The sequence below is a fragment of the Centruroides sculpturatus genome, unplaced genomic scaffold (genome assembly GCF_000671375.1).
Source record: "Centruroides sculpturatus isolate CEXI.00-Female unplaced genomic scaffold, Cexi_2.0 scaffold1281, whole genome shotgun sequence".
Lineage (NCBI taxonomy): Eukaryota > Metazoa > Arthropoda > Arachnida > Scorpiones > Buthidae > Centruroides > Centruroides sculpturatus.
In genome coordinates, this window is record NW_019385390.1 from 80,184 (window position 1) to 100,964 (window position 20,781).

The window sequence follows — 20,781 nt, forward strand, 5'->3', positions numbered from 1 at the left end:
TAAAAAATTAACGTCTGAAGCTCTAGAAATAATATATATAAAATTAATTTTAGATATTTCATTTTTTTAAATGATTTTTTAGAAATTTTTAAAGGATTTTTAGGATTTTTAGTCCCCAAATATTAGCTTTTGCTATTCCATATTTTACAGGATTTTTAGGGATTTTTAGAGCAAAAACTTATCATTAGTCATTCTGTTTTTTAGAGTCTTTTTGATTTCTAGATCCCAACTATTAGCTTTAAATGTTTTAAGGGATTTTTTGGAGTTTATTCTAATTTTTTTGGTTAAATCTTTATAAGATTAGTGTCTACATCAATTTACTCCTAAAAAAACTAAAAATCGATATTATATCATTAACAATTTATTTTTTTTCTTAATTTTTATAATATAAAATTGGAGATTTTCGTTAATTTAAAACCAGTTTTAAAATATCTAAAAAACTCATAACGTGTACTTTTATATTTTAAGTTTAAATAATATTTTTTTTGGAAATTTTCAAAAAAAAATCTGACCAGATTTTTGTGTAATTTAAGTTATGGTTAATAAGAATTGTGAAGACACTTTTATGAGTTTTTTGGAAATTTCTTTGAAGAACGAACGAATTTACTACTAAAAAATTCCTATTTTTTAACGATTTTATACGAATTAATGTAAGTAAAAATATGTTTATAGCCTAAATTATAGGGATTTTAAGTATTTTATTGAAAAATTTTGACTTTTAAATGATTTTCTACGAATTTTCGGGGTTAAATTCGCGTTTATACAGCGCTTCAATCAGTGGCGCGTTATAGCATCATGGATTCCACGCAAATTTGAATTAGAGGGCCTCACGTACAGTGTTGACTTCAGACATTTTTTCTCCGAAGGAATTTTTTGAGAAAAATATTTTCTTATAAACGGCCCCCTGTTTGTCGGGGTCCCATGTAATTGCCCTTTTTTGCCCATAAGATAATTCGTCACTGGCTTCAATTACGGAATTTTTTAGGTATTTTTTTGAATAATTTACAACTAAAAAAAAGTAAATTTCATTTCATAATAATAAAAATTTATATAACAATACAATACTGTACAACGTAGAACATGAGTTTCTCCTGCAGCAATAGAGTTAGTAGAAAAAACACGCTCCTTCGATAGCGGATGATGGTTTTTTTTTTGAAGTTAGCTAGCAACAAAAGAAGGGCCGAACATAGTTCATAGTTCACTTGGTTTTTTTGTTTTTGGAAGAATTTTGCTTCGAATTTCCTCCATTTTGGGTACCTTATGGAGAATCCTCTTTAACTAGAGTTCTGATATAATTTTTTCCTAATTTTTTGGAAGAATTGGCACTGATTTTTTTTTTTTGAATTGTACGCTCCTATGGTAGCGATGGGAGCCGCGCCCAGCACGGCCCAATTGAATCAATGGATGAATCTCATCACACGTCAAGATTCTGGACAGAAATATACTTCCGACGATCCATGCAATGCCAAGTGTAATGGATCTCCATCGATTGTAACGTAATCCACGCATCCCGTGAATCCATAATAATATTTTTCGGGTAGACCAGAAGGGAGTTTGTTAGATCCACCTGAAAACATAGAAAAAAAAGTTCATTGACTTTTTAAAGAATGGAACTAATTCTTCTGTATCCAAATTGCTTGCTGCTAATGGAAGGATTAGAAATGACTTTTATCTAAAAATGCAAAGAAATTTAATGTTTTAACGTCTTAACTTTTTTCTCTTTTTGATTTTTTTCAAAGTTCTTTCGTCTTTTATTATTATTTCTTTTTTTGAAGGAAAATAAATATTTTCCTTTCTTTTCGCAATTTCCTATCTTTTATTTTATACATTTATTTACTTTTAATAAAGTTTTTTGACCTCTAAAAATTAAATTAAAAAAAATTGTTTATTATATTTTACAAGTTTTTCATTTATAAATTTAAAAACTAAAATATATTTTATATATTTATTTGATTTAAGATCATTTTTAATGCTTCTTAGAGGCTTTTTTTAAATCTACTTTACACTTTTTGATGTCCAAATAATTATTTTATTTTATTCCCTGTCAAAAATTTACTAGAAAATATTATTTTTTTACAAGCTCTAATCGGTTTTTTAAATATTTTTAAAATTTATTTCAATGCTTTTTTTAAAAAAAACGAATCATCAGTAGACAGAATTATTGAAAAAATTCGATTTTTTTAGAAATTTTTTAGAAATTATTTTTATAATTATTTTTAATATCAAAAATTAAGTTGTGGGCCCGTACACTTCGTTTATTCGCGTATAAAATTCATTAGAATTTCTCTTTAAAAAAGTAATTTGCTTTTTTAGAAAAGTTTTCAAGAAATTTTAATTAATTTTTATATAACCGCTTGGTTTTTTTTGAGAATCAAAAGATGAATAATATGCTTCATTTATTCTTAATTATTAAAAAGGGGAATTTTTATAAGGAGCGATAAAATAAATTTATTAGATAAATTGGTCTTTTTAGAAAAATTCACAAGAAATTTTTTACAATTTTGTGAAATATTCAATGCTTTTTTCGATAATCAAAACTGAAGATCATATTATAAATTCGCCTAGAGAATTTATTGAAGAAGCTTAGTCTTTTTATATGAATTTTTTAGAAATTATAATCGAATTTTTATGATTTTTTGAAGATTTTTTTTAGATTTAGTCAATCGTTTCTCAGATAATCTGAAATTAATTCATATATACTCCGTTTATTCGCATAAACTTTAGCAAAGAAATGTTAGACATTTTTTAAAATTCTAATTGATTTTCAACGAGCAATTACTTATTATGACATGGTCACAATGCCAAGCTGCGATTTTTAATTATATTTTTCATTTATTTAATTTAAAATATATGCTCTCCACCTCAAATTAGTAATGACTTGCCCCTGTACATCATACTTTTCTTTTAACAATAACAATAGAGTCGTGTCGGTCATCTATTAACTGCTTTCAGGGGAAAAGCTTTAAATTGAAACAACTTCACTTTCAGTTTGTGCTTCCTGCTCCTAAGATTTCTATATTTGGTCTCGACTTTCATCTATCTAGAGATCGTTCTAGAGATACCGTTCTAGAGATTATCGAAGGACAGACGGACGAACAGACAAACGACAGTGAGAATTTATAGGTCTACAATTTTTTCAAATTGCATCCCAACAATTTTTTAAGATTAAATTTTTTAGAATATTTTTTAGAAATTTATCATCAAAAAAATTGAATGTAACACTTCGTTTATTGGCACAGAATTCGTTAGAAAAAATATTATTTTTTTAAAAGAAATATTTTTTTAGAAATTTAAATTTATTTTTAAGTAAAAATTAAAAAAAAAATTACCTATCCAAATGATTCCATCGGTGTTTAGCTCTGTAGCTCCTGGTTCTGATATGTTTGTAGCCGCGTGTTTACCATTTATTCTCAAAGTTCCTAATCTTTTCTTCCTAAAAAAAAAATAATAAAATATCCATTAATCTTACAAAAATTAATTAAATAATCTTCTAAAAATCCCGATCCATTATTATTTTTTTTATTTATTATTATTATTTAACGAATTTTAGGAATTGTTTATTTTCATTTTCCTGTTCTTTCTTTCCGCTTAGTTTCATTCGTACATTTATTTTGATGATTTTTATCTAAAAAAACGAATTTTCATTTTGTTGAATTTCGTCAAATAAATTACCTCTTTTGATTATTTTTTTTTATTCAATTTAATTTGAAATTTTGCACTTTTATGCACACGATACGACTTCCAGATTTGTATACAAAATTATTAGAAATTATGCGATTTAATTCTGTTTGCATTCCGAAAAATATCAAAAAGAAAAAAAATTCATTTTTATTCCGAGGAATTTATTATTTTATCTAAAAAAATTATATAATAAAATAATTTTTTCGTGTCATAATGTTTTGTATAAATGTTATTTTGTGCTTGAAAGTGCTTTATAAATTTTTGTTTCTTTTTTGGTGATAAAAGATGAATTAATGAGGCAATTTAGTGCCCGAAAATAAATGTAATCCAATGCCCAAAATGTGAATAAAATAATTATATTATAGAAAATTGTGATTATAAATTTGCTTTATGCCATAAAAAATGTATTTGTAAGATAATCTAATGCCCATTTATGCGTTCTGGAGTAAGTTTAATGCCCAAAAATATGTTGATAATTCTACTGTCTAAAAAAATGTGCTTAGAAATTAATTTTATAACAAAGAATCTGCTAAAATGTAATTTAGTAACCAAAAATCCATTTTAAACGTAATTTAAGTCCCTAAAAGTGTGAAAATGAAGCAATTTGTGTGACCAAAAATTAAAAATTAAAGAAAATTAATGCCCAAAAATATACTTTAAAAATGTAATAAATTCTTCCGTAAACTATAACAAAATGTTAATAATGTATTTTTGAAAAAAAATCGACTGATTTTATTCAAAAAATACTTTAAAAATACTCAAGAAGAAAGCGAATTAGAAGCAGTATTTTTTGTACCTTTCAACTTTAGCAACGTGCCATTTACCATCATTGACCTTCGATGGATTTCTGATGACCAGTGGTTCCTTTTGCTTCCCCAAATTGTAACTAAGTTCGACGTAACCATCAATAATGGCCAATGCTAGATAATCGCCTCTGGTCGTCATCCCTTTGTTAGTCCACAGAATCAAACCATTATCTCTCTTCGTTCGAAATTTCACTTCGAACCTATTTTCGCTCTGTCCGTCCACTCTAGAAAATCATTATATTAAAACTTCGGTTAATTTATTACTTTCTTAGAATTCAAAAAACACGATTTAGTTTTAAAAAATCCGTAAGAAAAGCTTATCTAAGTTTCAATTATTACCCCAAAAGTTAGAATTTTCACATAATCTTTTAATAAAATTCACTAATTTGAATATTTTAAAAACATTTTGTTTAAGAATGCATTATTTTTTAAAAATATTTTAAGACAATTTTGTAAAAATCGATTAAGTTTTTCTATAATGTATACATTATTTAATTATGGAGCATCATCGGAGAAGAGATGAGAGTTTGCTCTACAACATCACTTCTAAACGTGACTATTTTAATGAAATTATTAAAATAAAAGCATTATATAGTTAGAAAATGGAATATTTAATCTTATACATTCGATTATTTAATAAAATTTTAATTAAAACATTAAAATAATCTAGAGAAACCATGCAGAAGAGCGAGGATCATTAGGAAGATCTTACCCAGTTTCTGTCGATTCTTCACTCATTTCACCTCTGCAATTACAGACAACAAGCGAAAATGTTATTTGTAAATTATAGCACTATAAAAGTTAGATATAGCAAAGTTCGTGATGAGTAAGATAAAAATCTAATCAGGTAAAACTTAGAGTCCAAGGGTTTATTGTTAGCATTGTAGTTATTAGCCATTAAAATGTTGAAAGTAAAGAGAGTCGCGAACATTTACAACATTTTATTTAGTTTGAAAGCCGTGTCAATAATTATTATCGGCACAGAGTAAAGTTGTTAAGAGTATGGTTCATTATCCACGTGCATAACTTACCTCCTTACTATCTTGTTTGGATAACTGAGGAAAGTTGAGCCATCAAATGCTACCGATCGTTTTATCTCGTCTTTATCGACATCTATATAGAAGATTACAGTCAATTAAGGTAATCTTTTTTATGAAAAATGATTTAAAGTGTGTATTTTTTGGGTATACATTGGGGAGTTTAAATATATTCCACGTAGAAAATTAAATGTCTATGCCATATTTGGTTATAAAGTAGTTTACTGCGAATAGAATTGTGCCGTAATATAATAATTTCGTGGCCAAAATTAAAGGTTTTGTGGGAAAAGTATGACAAAAAAAAACAATTTTTGTAACAAAACATCGATTTTAAAAATAATTTTTGTATACAATTAACATATATAAATGAATTACCTTCATCAAAAAAGTATTTTAAAAAGCAGTTTGTGTGAAGGAGTGAATTAAAATATAATTTTTTCCAGACAAAACATGATTCGAAATGTGATTAATAATCAATTTTTGCGGTCAAAATAAACTAAAATAAAGTAATTTTGTGTACATGATAACATTAACAAAATTTTAGGTTCGTGAATCGAAGATATTTTGATATTTCAACAAGATACTCCGGTGAAGGATGTAAGAAAAATCCAAACAAGCGATCGAAATCGCATCAAAAATCTACAATCGCCAATTTAACATTAATTATATACATTAAAAATATAAATATTCTTAATAACAACATTAAATTTAAACATAATTAACGAGTAGAAAGCTTAATAATTGCTCTGAAAGTAATCGAAGCGTAATATTTAGCTTAAAAATAGTATGTAATTTAATAAATCATACTTTTTTCACAGTATTTTCCAGTATACTTCATAGGACATTTGCATATGTAGTCGTTCAATTGAGGTATACAGACACCCCCGTGATGGCAGAGACTCTTTTCACAAGGAGGACCACGATATTTTCGAATAGCAACGGATCGGATAGCTTTAGAGGGTAAATCATCCCAAACTTCTCCATTGACTATCAACCTCTGAATAGCACCATCAAAGGATTTCTGGATACCCGAATCTTTATTCAATTTTCCGAGTGGATTAAACCCTCCTATGTTAAGTGGTTGTTCTAAATTTAATTCACTTAAAGGAGCCTGTACAAATATATAAATAATTAAATATATAAATCGTATTTTTCCAATAGAAATCATCAAAATAAAAAAAAATAAAAATTTCTTTACTTTAGATTCTCCTGTAACAACCGGACTATCGTCTAATTGGATGGTTCCTCTTCTTCTTACTCTAGTAATTTTCAATACGTGCCATTTATTTAATGTAACTGGTATGGAACTCCTATATAAATCGAAGAAAATCGTTGGAATTGCTTAAATTTTATAAGATATTTAATAATTTTAACATTAAAAATACGTAGAATTATCTCCAGCATCGCTGCTCTTCAGTATCACTTTTCATACGGTTTTTTAAAAATAAAGATACGATTTGTGCGATAAAAAAATCGAATTTTACTAATTTAATTTATTAAATTTACATGATAAACTAATTACATTTAATAAAATTAAAAATTGTAGAATTAAAAATGCTTGAAATTGTATATAATAAAAGTAAAATATTCAAAATATTCATGTAAAATACTCACGATATGTTTGCAATTCCACTTCCAAGATCGTAACGAAATTCCACGTAACCGTTGATTAAATTAACAGATATAAAATCTCCTCTTCCAGACGAAAGTTGGCCGTTATATAGAATCATACCATCTTTCGATCTAGTCAGGAACCATATTTCCAAAGTGAAAGCTTGACCAACATTTTGCAAAGTTGGTATTTCTAGATATGCGTGACCGTTGAAATCCGGTACGAAAACGTTATAGATTTCCATATTCACTATAAAAATACTTTATTAATCTCAGTTGAGAAATATGAAAAATGCAAATAAAAAATTAAATTTACGAACAGATTTTTTATTATTATTTATAATTTAATATATTTACTTTCGTCGCATAAAGGACCAGTTTTGCCTACGGAGCATCTACAGATGAATCCTCCTTGAGGTAATACTAAACAAGTCGATCCTTCGCTGCATGGATTGCTTGTGCAGGAATCTAAGGGATATTCGCATTCTTTACCTAGAAAAAAAAAAGAAGAGGAAGAAGAATATGTCTTTTGTTATGTGACACGCTTTACCATTAATGTCCTGAATTCGTGATAACGTCAGAAGAATTGTTATTCGGACAAACTTGGTATAGAAAAGAGCATAACTTGTCATTGAAAATCACAAAGATAGACATTATTCTATTGTTTCTTCCATGCTGAATCATATTTTGCTGATAGCCACTAACGTCTTTTTTACGGTTTAAATGATAAAAATATAATTTTGTTTTGGTAGTTACCTGTATAACCCGCTTGGCATATACATTTATAGTGTGCATTTTCATTGACGATGCACGTTGCTCCATTCTGACACGGTAGACTGCTACAGGGACTATTGGCGCATTCGTCTAAAAATTTAATAAAATTTCATGAAATATAAATTGTAATTTTAAAATATAAGATCGTTTGATGATCTTACCGACTCCATTCGCTTTAATAATGTCTTTGGAGAAAGGATAAGCGAGATTCATCTCCTTCCTACCTACTCTAAGTCGTCGTATACATCCAACCAGCCCCATAGACACGCCAATATTCTCAAATACGCTGTAAAATAAGGAATCTTCTTCAAGACTTAATTAAATTTCACGAAATTTAGAAATTTTATGAAGCTGTACCCTTTATTTTCTGAAGGAACATAACCAAGAAACAGATTCTCTCCGAGATCTAACGATTTTAAGTTTCCATCACTCTTTCCAGCTACATCTTCTTGTCCGTCCAATGTCAGCATCCCGTCTCTTAAGTATCTTTTAGCAACTAAACGATGAAAACGACCCGCTTGTAAACGTTGAGAGGACCTTAAAATTACAGGTCCACTTCCTAAATTGTATCTGTAATTGTTTAAGAATTATATCATACGTAAATCGCGCAAGGAGATGATTGTATATTGGCGTAGAGTTACCTAAATTCTACGTATCCATCTTTGACAGCTAGAGATACGAAATCTCCAGCCCCCGTAGATGTTTGACCGTTATATAACAGGATACCATTGTTCGAAAACGTGCGAAATTCTAGTTCTAGAGATAGTCGAGTGTAGGCCTGCAGGCGGTGCATCTCTATATAAGAATTCCCAGAAAATGCAGGGACTTCGAGTGGTTCGTCTGAAACAAATTTCGAAATTTCACGTCTTCCATCACGTTTTTTTAATATCCTCTCTTTCTATATATATATATACACACACACATATAAACTTACTATTACGAGTAGGAGATGCTATAGTAGGTCGTGTACTAAGATAGAGATTCTCAGGTAAGCTAAGAGGAAGATCACGAGTCGATTTAGTTTCCTCTGCAGCTATTTTATTAATTGTTGACCTTCGAACCGGTATAGATGTAGGAGTTACACCGGTATCTAAACAAACAAACTATAATTAACTTAGTTATCATCTACGTAAACTATAGAATTAGCATCTTCCAAATTTCTATGAATCTCTCGCAACATCCATCATTTCTGGTTTAATTATATATCCTAATAAACATAATTAATACGAATTACTCTTCTAACTTTAATTATTAATCAGTAAATAATGTAATATTTTCAACAGTGATATATTTGACAACTATAAAATTCGTGAAATGCAAGTAAAGTTCAACGTTTCGCTCCGTTTGGTGGATTAACATACGTAGATACAACATCATTAAACGTATATACAGATATATACATGATTCCAGAATTATTAATGAGATTTTACAAATTATAAAGGATGTAACTTACTTATTTATCTATTTTTTTTATAGATAATAACATAAAACTGTTTAAAATCCAACGTGTACATCTAACAACTAGAAACACCATTAATTTGTCACGTTACAGAGGTATTAATATGATTAATTATATATTTAACTATTGGACACGTTTCCTGAGTTATTTTTAATTTAAAATTATTAATTTAGATATAAAATATTCAATAAAATTTAATGAAATCGCCAAGAATTCCTCCGAGTGTATCCAGAAGATGATGAAAAGCATTAAAGATTCAGGATAAGGAAGATAAATTTAGAACGTGACAAACGATTCTAACCTGGATTTTCGTCATTAAATTCCACCCCTGGAATGATTTAAAATTTTGTAAAGTTGGTCAGATAGACATACATACGCACTAAACATTTCAAATATTCATCAGGATAATAAAATATCCTATAGGAGACAAAAGAAACAGGAAAGGATCCTCCTGCTTCCAATGATCACTTAAATATAACAATACAAGCCATTTCGTTGGGAGTAATGGCCAATTAATGACAGTCATAAAATTTTGAGAGTCGACGTTGTTGTTACATGTTTCTCTCTTGTCTTCTTGTCACAAAACATGTCCCTAATTACAAACGTGAATAATACTAGAACGTGCGGTTAACTGGCCGTTAGTTGATTAAATCGTTAAACTAAACATGACTAATAAACTCCCTGCTGACTTTCAAGCATATTCTCTACTTGATTTATAGTCCGAATTCGATACTTGATCAATGATTATTCAAAAAGATAATCAAGAGGATCTCCTCCAAAAAAAAACAAATCCTTCCTCCTACAGGAATTTCGTTAATTGTGAAGACACATTAAACACGCGATATATCTCTTAAATATACGAGATATTTCGTGCAATATGTTTCCTAAATATGTGCGATATATCCCTTAAATATGTAAAATATTTCATGCGATATATCTGATGAATAAGTTTAATGTTTCGTGCAATATATCTCTTAAATATGGAGATTATTTCGAATATTTTACTTTATATATCTGTCAAATAAGCGAGATATTTTTCGCATTATGTTATTAAATACGGCGAATTTTCTTCCGATATATCTGCTTAATAAGAAAGATATATTCCGCGATAAATCTTCGAGTATTTCGCTTGATACATCTGTTAGATAAGCGAGATATTTCGCGTAGTATGTTTATCAAACACGCGGATATTTCACGCGATTATATCTCTTAAACATGCGCAATATATTAATTAAATACATAAATTTCACGCGCTATATCCTCTAAATATTGAAAATATTTCTATCGATATATCTTTTAAATATGCTTGCAATTTCGCGCGATATATTTCTTAAACTCGCGTCATATTTCACGCGATTTCATAAACAATATCGCGAAAAGTATCATCGTAAAGTCAAAGATAAAGCACGATTAAATAAATGAATCGGTCTAATTAATTTATAAAATCATTAAAGTATAATAAGAAATAAATATTACGGATAGAAGATAATCAGCATGCATCTGGATCACGTGAAAAATGATAGGAGACTTGCCTCTCTTGCAAGGGCCATAGTTACGAAGATTGATTAGCTTCTGGTAGCGACAACCGAACAGCTTCAATTGACATTCCGACCCATAGGTGTTACCATCGGAACCACAAACAGGATTTCGACTTTCTTCCGGAGCGCAGTGAAAGTCACAGATACATTGTACGCGACCATCTTTCTCCCTGCACGTGGCACCGTGGTGGCAGGTCAGTTTATCGCACGTTCCCGCCACCGGTCTCGATATAGAACCTATAAACCATACGTGATCTTAGAGAACAATGGAAGAAATCTAGTAGTACCAATGGATGAGTAATAAAGATTACGTACCGTCGGTGCAACCTTCCGGTCCTAATTCCGTATTGGGTGGACATATGTCGCACTTCATGCCCTGTACGTTGCTCTTGCACACGCACCTCCCCGTCATCTGTTCGCAATCGTCTCTTACAGAACCGTTCGGATCGCAAGCGCATGCTGTAAACAATAAGACATCAGAAAAAGTAATTTGTTACGCTTGTGTTATCTAGACGAGGAGTTAAGAAACTCACGTGTACAGCCGCTATTTCCGTCTGCTATTTTGTGAAGACCCCAAAAACCCGGTTCGCATCTATCGCATCGAAGACCACCCACTCCTGGTTTACAAGGACACTGCTTACTAGAGGGATCGCAACTCTGTTCGTAAGCTCCCAACCGGTTACAGTTACAAACACCTAAATTTTAAGTGTAAATTAAGTATACATGTATGTATACAGAACGTCAGACGTAGAAATTAAAACCTTAGACCAACTTGGACATCCTGCGTGATTTTCTCCTTGTGCAGAGGTCACTCCATCCGGACAACATCCGTAAGCGGAATCAGCACAATTCTTAATCACCAATACTGCAAAATTTTCATCGGTTTACTTCGGACAAACAAGAGAAAATGATGAAAAGAAAACGGAAAATAATTTACCTTCACGGCAGCACTTAGCGAAAGAGGGTGTTTTGTGACAGTAACTACTCGGTGGACACGTATTGGAATCGATTCCATCCCCGCAATTATAATCTTTACCTGTTAAGGGATTGACTAAAGGCTTCTCTCCATCGCAAGGCAGTACTTGATGATCTAAAATGATCAATTATTTAATTTTTATACACGTTACTTTTTTATTAATCGATACAGGAGAGAAGGAAGAAGAGAAAAATGCACTTATAAACTAGTAGGAAAGGAGAATAGGAAAGCAAGAAAGAAAGGAAGGGAACAGAAAATAAAAACAAATGTTATAGAAGGAATAACAGAAACAGGAGAGGAACAAAGAATTTAGAAGAAAGGAAAATTAACTGAGAGTAACAACAGAAATAGAAGAAGAACAAAGAATTAAGAATATTAACTTGGAGGAATAACAGGAATAGAAGAATAAAAGAAAGCTTTAAAAAGAAACAAAGAATAAAAAGGAAGCATTAATGCATATAAGGAAGGAATAACAAGAGTAAAAAAGAAATAAAAAGTAAGGAGAAAGTCAAAAAACACACAAAGAGAAAGAAAGTAAGAAATGATTAGAGAAAGAATAACGGAAACATTAAAAGGAACTAAAAGAGAAAAATAAGAGGAAGTGAGTAAGATACCTTCGCATCTATCCAAAGAAACAGGTTTGATCTGTTTCTGTTCCTTGCAAGCTTCTTCTCGTAATTTGCAGTCATTGTTGTATAATTTACCATCGGATCCACATATGGGTTCTCGAACGGAAGGACATTGAAAGTGACAAGCGCAATAAGGTTGTCCATCATTATCGTAATCGCATGATCCACCGTGACTACAGACTTTTTCATCGCAATTCTTCACACCCGAACCAAAATCTTCAAAAAATAAATAAACTTTAAGTTCATTTTTAGAAAATTTCCAAAACTATCGAAAAGGATCGATACGCGTCACAAATAATTAAAGTTTACAAGACAAAAAAAGGACAAAGGAATATTTATTATAAACGAATGGAAAAGAGGTGATTAAAATTTAAAAACTCGATATTTGTTTCTAAAAAACTCTTGTAATAATTATATTAATTGGAGTTGAAGAAGGAAGAAGGAGAAGAAGGAGATGAGGAGGAGGAGGAGAAGAAGAAGGAGAGATGGAGAAGAGAAGTAAGAATAAAAATTAATTCTGAAGAATATTTTGTATACAAAAGTAGAGAAAAATCATTTTTGTTATTTGTTTAACAATAGAAAAGGGTAATTACATTATTTTCTCATAGCGAAGCAACAGACAAAAATATTTCAAAGATCGTAAATTATGGAAAATTCAAAAAAACACACACAACATGAAAGATGTCATCAACTGTGAATGCTCTGATATTGTCGAGTGGAATTTTTGGAAAATATTAAATAAAAAAATAGAAAAATAAAAGTAAATAATAAAAAGGTAAATATTTTCGCGAAATCTTTTTCTTTTGATAACATTTTAAAATATAATCTCATAAAAGAAAATGTTTATTTTCTCGAATATAAATAAACAAATTTCCTAAAAAAACAACAAATCTATTCAATTATGTAAACATCTTTTAAAAATATATATTAACGTCATTAGTTGTTTAGATATAGTTTTTGTGTTTTTATAAAAAATAATTGTAGATAAGGAGTAAAATTTATGTAAATTAATTATATATTTTTTGATTTCAAAAAATTTGCTTAAAATGATTTATTTTTGTGATAATTTTGTTAAAAATTTTTGAGACGAAAAAGAAGAGGGAGAAGAAAAGAAAGGGGGAAAAAGATGATGAGAAATAAGTTTAAGAATGGAGATGGGGAGGAAGAAGTGAAAAGAAATGAGAAGGATGAAGAGGAAGAAGTGAAACCAGAAATGAAGGAAGAAGTGAAAGAAAGCAAAAAGAAAGATGTGTACGAGGAAGAAGTGAAAAAATAAACAAAGGAAGAAAAAGAACGAGAAGAAAGATGAAGAGGAAAAACAACAGATACGTGAAGAAAAAAGGGAGAAAAAACGAGAAGGAATAAGGAAGGAGAGAAGTAAACGAAGCGAAAGAGAGCGATAAGGAAGAAGCAAGAAAAGGAAAAGGAAGAAGAAGAAGAGGAAGAAGAAAGGAAAAGGAAGAAGAAGAAGAGGAAGAAGAAAGGAAAAGGACAAGAAGGAAAAGTAAAAATAAAAAACAAAAGAATAAAAAACATAAAATATATTAATATATTTGTNTTAGCTTCTTTTCTAACCTCCACATTCAAATACATTTCGTGTGATATGTCTTCGAAGATATCTACTTTTTGTGTGTGTGTGTTTTTCGAAATAGAAACGTGGCTTATATCATGCGTGAGAGGGTGGTACCATTATTATATTCAAATTACAGCTTTACGTGATTCTTTCTCTTACCACTCGCCAACCTTGCAACTCTCTACGATGTGTTTCTTCGTTGAATTGCTGAATCTTAGTTCGATTTGACGCCATTTTGGTTTGCTTTCTTGTTTTGGTTAATGAATAGTAAATGCTTGAGGTAGTAAAGTTGAAAACAGATCGTTTATTTAAATTCTACGTGCAAGATTTTTGATTGTACAAATTACATACTATTTTCACAATATTTTATTGTATAAAATTTATAAATAAACAAAATATACACCAATTATAAAGAAGATAAGCAAGAGCAAAATAAATGACTTTTGTTTTTACAGCAAAATAAATTATTCCAAAAATAATTATTTGCGGATTTTTTAGAAAATTTAGTCAAAATGCCAACTCACCAACACCAGAAGATCCACCAATATCTTCGCATTCACCATAAAAAAGCACTCGAAGTTCTTGAGTTTCTTGACAGGATGCTTTCCTCATCTCGCATTCAGAAGAATAAGTTGTACCATCGTTGGAACAAACCGGTTCGTATAAATTTGGACAATCAGTAGGACACACGCAGTTACCATTCTCGCATCTGGCACCGTATTTACAATGCACGTTCAAGCATAAATCTGCAAAGAACACGTTTTACAATCCGCAGGGATGCTGCGTAAAGGATGAAGAAGAGAGAGAGAGAGAGATTCTCACCACAAGCTCCTTTGGAAGCAACCATGACGTACTGTTGCTTTTTACAAGCTGACACTCTCATTTCGCATTCATTGCTGTATGTGACACCATCAGTACCACAAACGGGTGAATCCATCTATAAAGAAAACAACACCATTAAAGGTTAGAGGAAGCTCAAAATCAAGAATTTTTATTTGTCAAGCCTCGAATTTAAGCACAGGAGAATCTAAATGATACTTTTCTATTGATAAATATCTTTTTTCCCTGTCGAACAGGTGTCAACTATTTGCCTCATTTGCTTTAAAATGTAATCAATAAAAAGAAAAATAACAGATTTAACTGATTTTATTTGCATTATCGCATTATCTAGTTTGGGTTTTTAGCATCGTAATATATTCTAAGTGAATAAATTTATTTTCGACGGAATCATTCGGATTTTTTTAGATATATTATAATTTTAGGGTGATTTTATTGAATTTTTTATGATAGAAAACTGTCGTTTTTATCGTCACTAACTGAATAATTGCTTTATTTTACTTACTTTTGCACAGAATTGAGGACAGATGCACTTAGCTTCTCCTTGACCATCGCTCTCGCACACTGCATAAAACTCGCATTTTTTATTTTCACACCCGTCTAGCCAATAAAAAGTCATCTTTAAACATATATTTACAACATACTTTTTTTGCCGAAACATAATTTACTCGTAGATACTCACTACAGAGCCCGTGATAATTGATTGAAATTTGGGTTTTCTGTTCGCAGGCTTCTCGTTTCAGTTTGCATTCATTGTTATAAGATATCCCGTCGGATCCGCAAACGGGTTGGAATTCTCCAGAACACGTGGCACATTCGCAAACAGGTTCCTCACCCTTGATGACGCACATGGCACCGAATTCACACCGTACGTTACTACAAGGACCCTTTATACCTGTAATGATCATCTCCTATCAGATACGTAGAACGAGAGAGACATTAAAATAAGTTTTTCGCTGTTTAGAAAGTTAAAAATGTAATATTTTAAATTAAAAACGAGTGAAATTTGTTTCTTTCTTCCCTCCCTCGCTACATTTATTTATATTGACGGATTACAAAATTTGTAAATGATCAGAAGTTTGTAAGAGAGTTGGCTCTTCTCCAAGTGATTGCCTCCAGGGATATTGTTATCAGGGACGTCTTGTAATTACAGAGGTGTTACACGTTGGTGTCAGAAATGGACGAGGTTTCCTCCTATAGAAGTGTTTCTCCCACTTTTTTTCTATTGATTTCTCCAAATATATTATGTTCATCACTTTTACCAAGCACAAAACAGTTCAGACTTTTCTGCACTCAACCATCGGGTGTAACCGCATTCATCACTAGTTTATTCATTAGAAAATTAGATAAAAGATCCTTACCACATTCTCCTCTGTACGCAACTAACACGTCCTGTTTCCTGATACACGCTTGACGTCTCAACTCGCATTGACTGTCGTACGTCCGTTCGTCTGTCCCACAAACTGGTCTCATAACTGGTTCGCAAGCACCGGGACATTGACAGGTGGCTATACCGTATCTATCAATATCACACTCTTGTCCGGGTCCACATTGAAGATTCTCGCACGGGTTGGCACCTGTTTGTTAATTACAAATCGATTTTAGTGCCATACTTTACGAGTATATTAAGTGGAACGATAACGTCGTGACGCGTTATTTATGGTTAATAATTCGATACGAATGGTATCAATTTATTAATTTTGATATCTATGAATATCTTCGATAATTAACGTAATAATTTAATTAATGTTCTCATCTCCAACTTCATTTTTGGGACTGTTTTATAACTCCAAGTTACAACATCACCCACAGAGGATAATGAAAGCTTGGAGTTAGAAGTAACATTCAATTATAGATATGTTATGTGACATATGTCCCCGGTTGAACATTGTACGTTGTCATGGAAACCAGTAATGTCCGTCACTGATTTCCCGTGAGGTATCACGCGTAGGTTGTATCCGTTATCCACAGGAGGAAAAGGTGTGATTGGATTAGTGAGGACAACAGAACTGGTCGAGTCTAAGAGGAAATGACGAATTGATCTTGTCTAAAATTTGTTTTCGTGTTTTGGTGGGTCAAGAGGGATTTTTGAATAATGGATACTTCATACGGGAACGTTTTCATCTATACCGTATGCAACATTTATTAAGGTTAAATAAAGAACACACATATATACTTTCCCGCTTCAGAATATTAAATTATGAATAATTTATTTTAAAAAATTACTGTTTAAACTATATAAGAATGGTAACTCTATAGTTATGAATAATTTAAACTTACCAGAACTGCATTCTCCGGTATATATGATCCTTAAACTTCTACGTGATTTGCAAGCCTCCACTCTAAGAGAGCACTCATTTGTGTAAGTTTTGCCATCGGAACCGCAAACTGGTCTAAAATCTGGTGAACAGATAGCGTTACAGCGGCATATGGGATTACGATTTTCGTCTAATTGACACACCTGAGATGCTGGACATTCCACACCTTCGCAAGGATCTGCAGAGGAAAAATATGAATAAATTTCCAATGATGCGGATGAACTAGAACATTCTTAAATATTAAAAAAAAAAAGAATATAATTTCTAGTTACTGAACCGATAAAAAGTTGTAGGAAGTAAATTGATTCTGTATAGAAAGAATGAGTTGGAGATTATAAAGAAGAATTCACCTGTCATACGAGAAAGTACTTCAGTACGAGAGGACAATTCAGCAGAAAAATGACGTTCGAGAAAATGACGGCTATTCCAGTAAGTGGAAACCCCCCTTTTAGATAGACCTATGTCTGAAGCCATCGATCTATGCGGTGTCTGCGACCTTGTCTTCATCAGAATCGATTATTTTCTTGAAGGAAATCTCCATCCTCCACCTCCACTTGTTAGCTTCTTTTCTAACCTCCACATTCAAATACATTTCGTGTGATATGTCTTCGAAGATATCCACTTTTTGTGTGTGTGTGTTTTTCGAAATAGAAACGTGGCTTATATCATGCGTGAGAGGGTGGTACCATTATTATATTCAAATTACAGCTTTACGTGATTCTTTCTCTTACCACTCGCCAACCTTGCAACTCTCTACGATGTGTTTCTTCGTTGAATTGCTGAATCTTAGTTCGATTTGACGCCATTTTGGTTTGCTTTCTTGTTTTGGTTAATGAATAGTAAATGCTTGAGGTAGTAAAGTTGAAAACAGATCGTTTATTTAAATACTACGTGCAAGTTTTTTGATTAAAAATGATATACTGAATGTTAATATTCGAAAAGCGAAACTTTCTTAACTAATTTCGAAAAATGATAAATTTTTAGGAGTAAAATACAGGAATAAATCTAAAAATACATATTTTTTTACATATATAATATGTTTTCAACCAGATAATCATCATAAATCACGAACTGGATAAAGTTATCGACAAGGATTCTCTAGTTATAAAATAGGTAGCAAACTTTTCAGCATCCTCTTGAACTAGTTCATCATGAATTTCTAAAAAATCAATTGGTTTTCTTGAAATTTTCTTAAAAATTTATATAAATTAGTATTTAAATAATATTATAGTAAGTAATCAAATTATAAACTTAATTTCAGTTAGTATTTAGTATGAAAAGTAAGAAGTTTATAATTTATATGCTATTAATATCAAGAAAAATCATTTCCATTAACGTAACTTCTTTCAAAATATGGATTATTATCGGATTTCTCGGGTTAAAACGAGAAGATTAATGGTCTACATATGGTAAATTTAAGAAAAATTGCTTCAGTTTCAATCAGATTTTCCAGTTTATCCTTAAAATTTAAATTCAAAGATGCACATTAAATTATCTATAGGTCAATCTCGATAAATGATTCAATTCTATCGAACATTCCAAGAAAATCTGCCATTATTTTCGAAGTAATTGCTTCTCATCATTCAGTTTTCATACTGAAACAGTGAATATTTTATTAATTCTAAGTTCGTTGAATCTATATTTAAATAATAGATATACAGACTTTGTGAACATAAAATTCCACTTTTACTCGTAATTCCGATAGATAAATTATTAAAATTCATAAGATTATTAATTATTTATTATCCCAAAAATCATAAAATTATAAGCTAATCAGTTAAATTTAATTATTAGTTAAGAGGACCCTTATGATTTATCAGATGAAAGGATGCGGAAGATTAATTCCAATTTCATTCGAAAACTTAATAAGATATTTAAAATATATAAAGAAACTTGTAAAGAATTATTGGATTAGGATTTACTTAATAGAAATAAATTTAAAACTATTAAATATTTAAATTAGAAATAATAGATTTGTACAAGGATTTAGATGTGGTTGCTTTGATGCGAAGTTGAACTTGATTCTCCTATTCATGCTATTGAATAGAATGCTAAGTAGTCCTTTATCTGCTTTCATTTTCTTTATATTGCCCTTCTTAACTAACAAAAGACTATTTACATAAATATATATTTTAATAAAAAGTTAAAATTTAGATCTTAAATCATCTTATCCTTTAAAGTTTTCATAACGCAGAGAAATAATTAAAATTAGCGAATTTTTTTTTATAATTTTTAACGAAAGTACTTAAATTAATTAAAGATTTTAAATTATTTTTAAAAAAATTTTGAATATTTCTATCAAATATTTTTATAAATATTTTTTCCGCGTGTTTCTAACATGTTTTATATACTTTATTTCTGTATTAATTAATTAGTTATTTTTAATTTTAAATTATTTAACAATTGTAATTTATATAAATTTGAATTTTTTTTATTAAATTTTATAGCCAATTTGAGCTAATTTTTATTATTATTAATAATAATAATAAAATGCCAATTTAAGCTGTAAATTTAACAAGAAATAATTTTAAAAAATGGATAATTTAAGTTATGTTAATGGCCATTAAAGTCGATTATAATCTTCTACAACAATTTTAATGTACAATTCTAATCACGTGGTTACTTATTTTATTAAGAATTTGTAACCAGGTGACCTTAAAATGGATATTACGCCTCGATACGCCAATTAAACTATTGCATAAAATCTAAAAATACTCAAAACGAGTTAGTTTATCAGTATAAAAATCGCTATAGATTGATAAATATAGATAAAATGTAACTTTTTAATAAAAAAAAATTAAAATATTTCCACGTTAAAATTGTAAATTATCTTAAGAAAGAATATTCTGAACTTCGCTCCTCTTCGAAGAAATTTGTCGTGCAATTAAGTTGCAATGATTATTATTTTTTAAAGTAGAGATTATAAAACTAAATACCAAGTTTTGATGACGAGCGAGAGAGGAAATTAATTCTATTTTTGTATCATTTCATAAAGAAGTATTCTTTGTAAGCCTTTGATAAAGAAAAAAAACTTTGTTATCTTCATATTTCTTTCAGGATAACAAAGTTTCGTCAGGATAAAATATTATGATCATAATAATGTTCTTCTGTCTTATTGTTTATCAATAAAAATATCAGAAAAAAAGATTAAGTAGAACTAAATCCCAATCAGGTATTTTGTGTTGTACACGCTTCTTGATATGGCTCATAATCTCACCTTTGACAATGACAGATGATAAACCCTATAGAGCATCTGCATTTAATGATCAATAAAAATCCTAAATTGTTCTATATAAATATCATAAGAAGTGATATTAACAGCAGATAATACGTCGAAAAATGCCAGAAAAATCATTTAAAAATTAAAAAAATATATATCTCCAGGCATTAATTTTAATGTTTTGCATCGCTTCATCTTCAAATTTATTCATTTTTCTAACTTTTTTATATGTAAAAGTATTTAATTTAGCTAAAATTTCCACAAAATTTAGTATATTTAATATAATAATTATATATTTTATATAACATAAACTGAATTTTAT

The 20,781-nt window shown here is 29.9% G+C and overlaps 1 protein-coding gene across 5 annotated transcripts in view; it reads right to left on the minus strand.

The window, feature by feature from the left end:
* Positions 1–1,028: 1,028 nt before the first annotated feature.
* LOC111638446 (agrin-like) overlaps positions 1,029–20,781 on the minus strand; it is a 106,467-nt gene continuing 86,714 nt past the window's right edge. For 3 of the 5 annotated variants that reach the window (XM_023384154.1, XM_023384158.1, XM_023384157.1), the window contains exons 5-31: positions 17,202–17,417; positions 16,283–16,498; positions 15,604–15,816; positions 15,427–15,521; positions 14,907–15,021; positions 14,609–14,830; positions 12,497–12,727; positions 11,844–11,996; positions 11,679–11,771; positions 11,440–11,601; positions 11,222–11,365; positions 10,901–11,143; positions 9,670–9,696; positions 8,844–8,999; positions 8,551–8,749; positions 8,267–8,479; positions 8,071–8,195; positions 7,892–7,999; positions 7,493–7,627; positions 7,139–7,385; positions 6,723–6,834; positions 6,332–6,635; positions 5,519–5,600; positions 5,200–5,232; positions 4,478–4,711; positions 3,330–3,433; positions 1,029–1,567 (exon numbers count right to left, since the gene is read on the minus strand). In XM_023384154.1, coding sequence (XP_023239922.1) covers positions 1,422–1,567; positions 3,330–3,433; positions 4,478–4,711; positions 5,200–5,232; positions 5,519–5,600; positions 6,332–6,635; positions 6,723–6,834; positions 7,139–7,385; positions 7,493–7,627; positions 7,892–7,999; positions 8,071–8,195; positions 8,267–8,479; positions 8,551–8,749; positions 8,844–8,999; positions 9,670–9,696; positions 10,901–11,143; positions 11,222–11,365; positions 11,440–11,601; positions 11,679–11,771; positions 11,844–11,996; positions 12,497–12,727; positions 14,609–14,830; positions 14,907–15,021; positions 15,427–15,521; positions 15,604–15,816; positions 16,283–16,498; positions 17,202–17,417 — 4,328 coding nt within the window. In that variant the 3' untranslated portion in view covers positions 1,029–1,421. The remainder of the gene's footprint in view (positions 1,568–3,329; positions 3,434–4,477; positions 4,712–5,199; positions 5,233–5,518; positions 5,601–6,331; positions 6,636–6,722; positions 6,835–7,138; positions 7,386–7,492; positions 7,628–7,891; positions 8,000–8,070; positions 8,196–8,266; positions 8,480–8,550; positions 8,750–8,843; positions 9,000–9,669; positions 9,697–10,900; positions 11,144–11,221; positions 11,366–11,439; positions 11,602–11,678; positions 11,772–11,843; positions 11,997–12,496; positions 12,728–14,608; positions 14,831–14,906; positions 15,022–15,426; positions 15,522–15,603; positions 15,817–16,282; positions 16,499–17,201; positions 17,418–20,781) is intronic. The other 2 variants (XM_023384155.1, XM_023384156.1) reach the window with 2 other exon arrangements.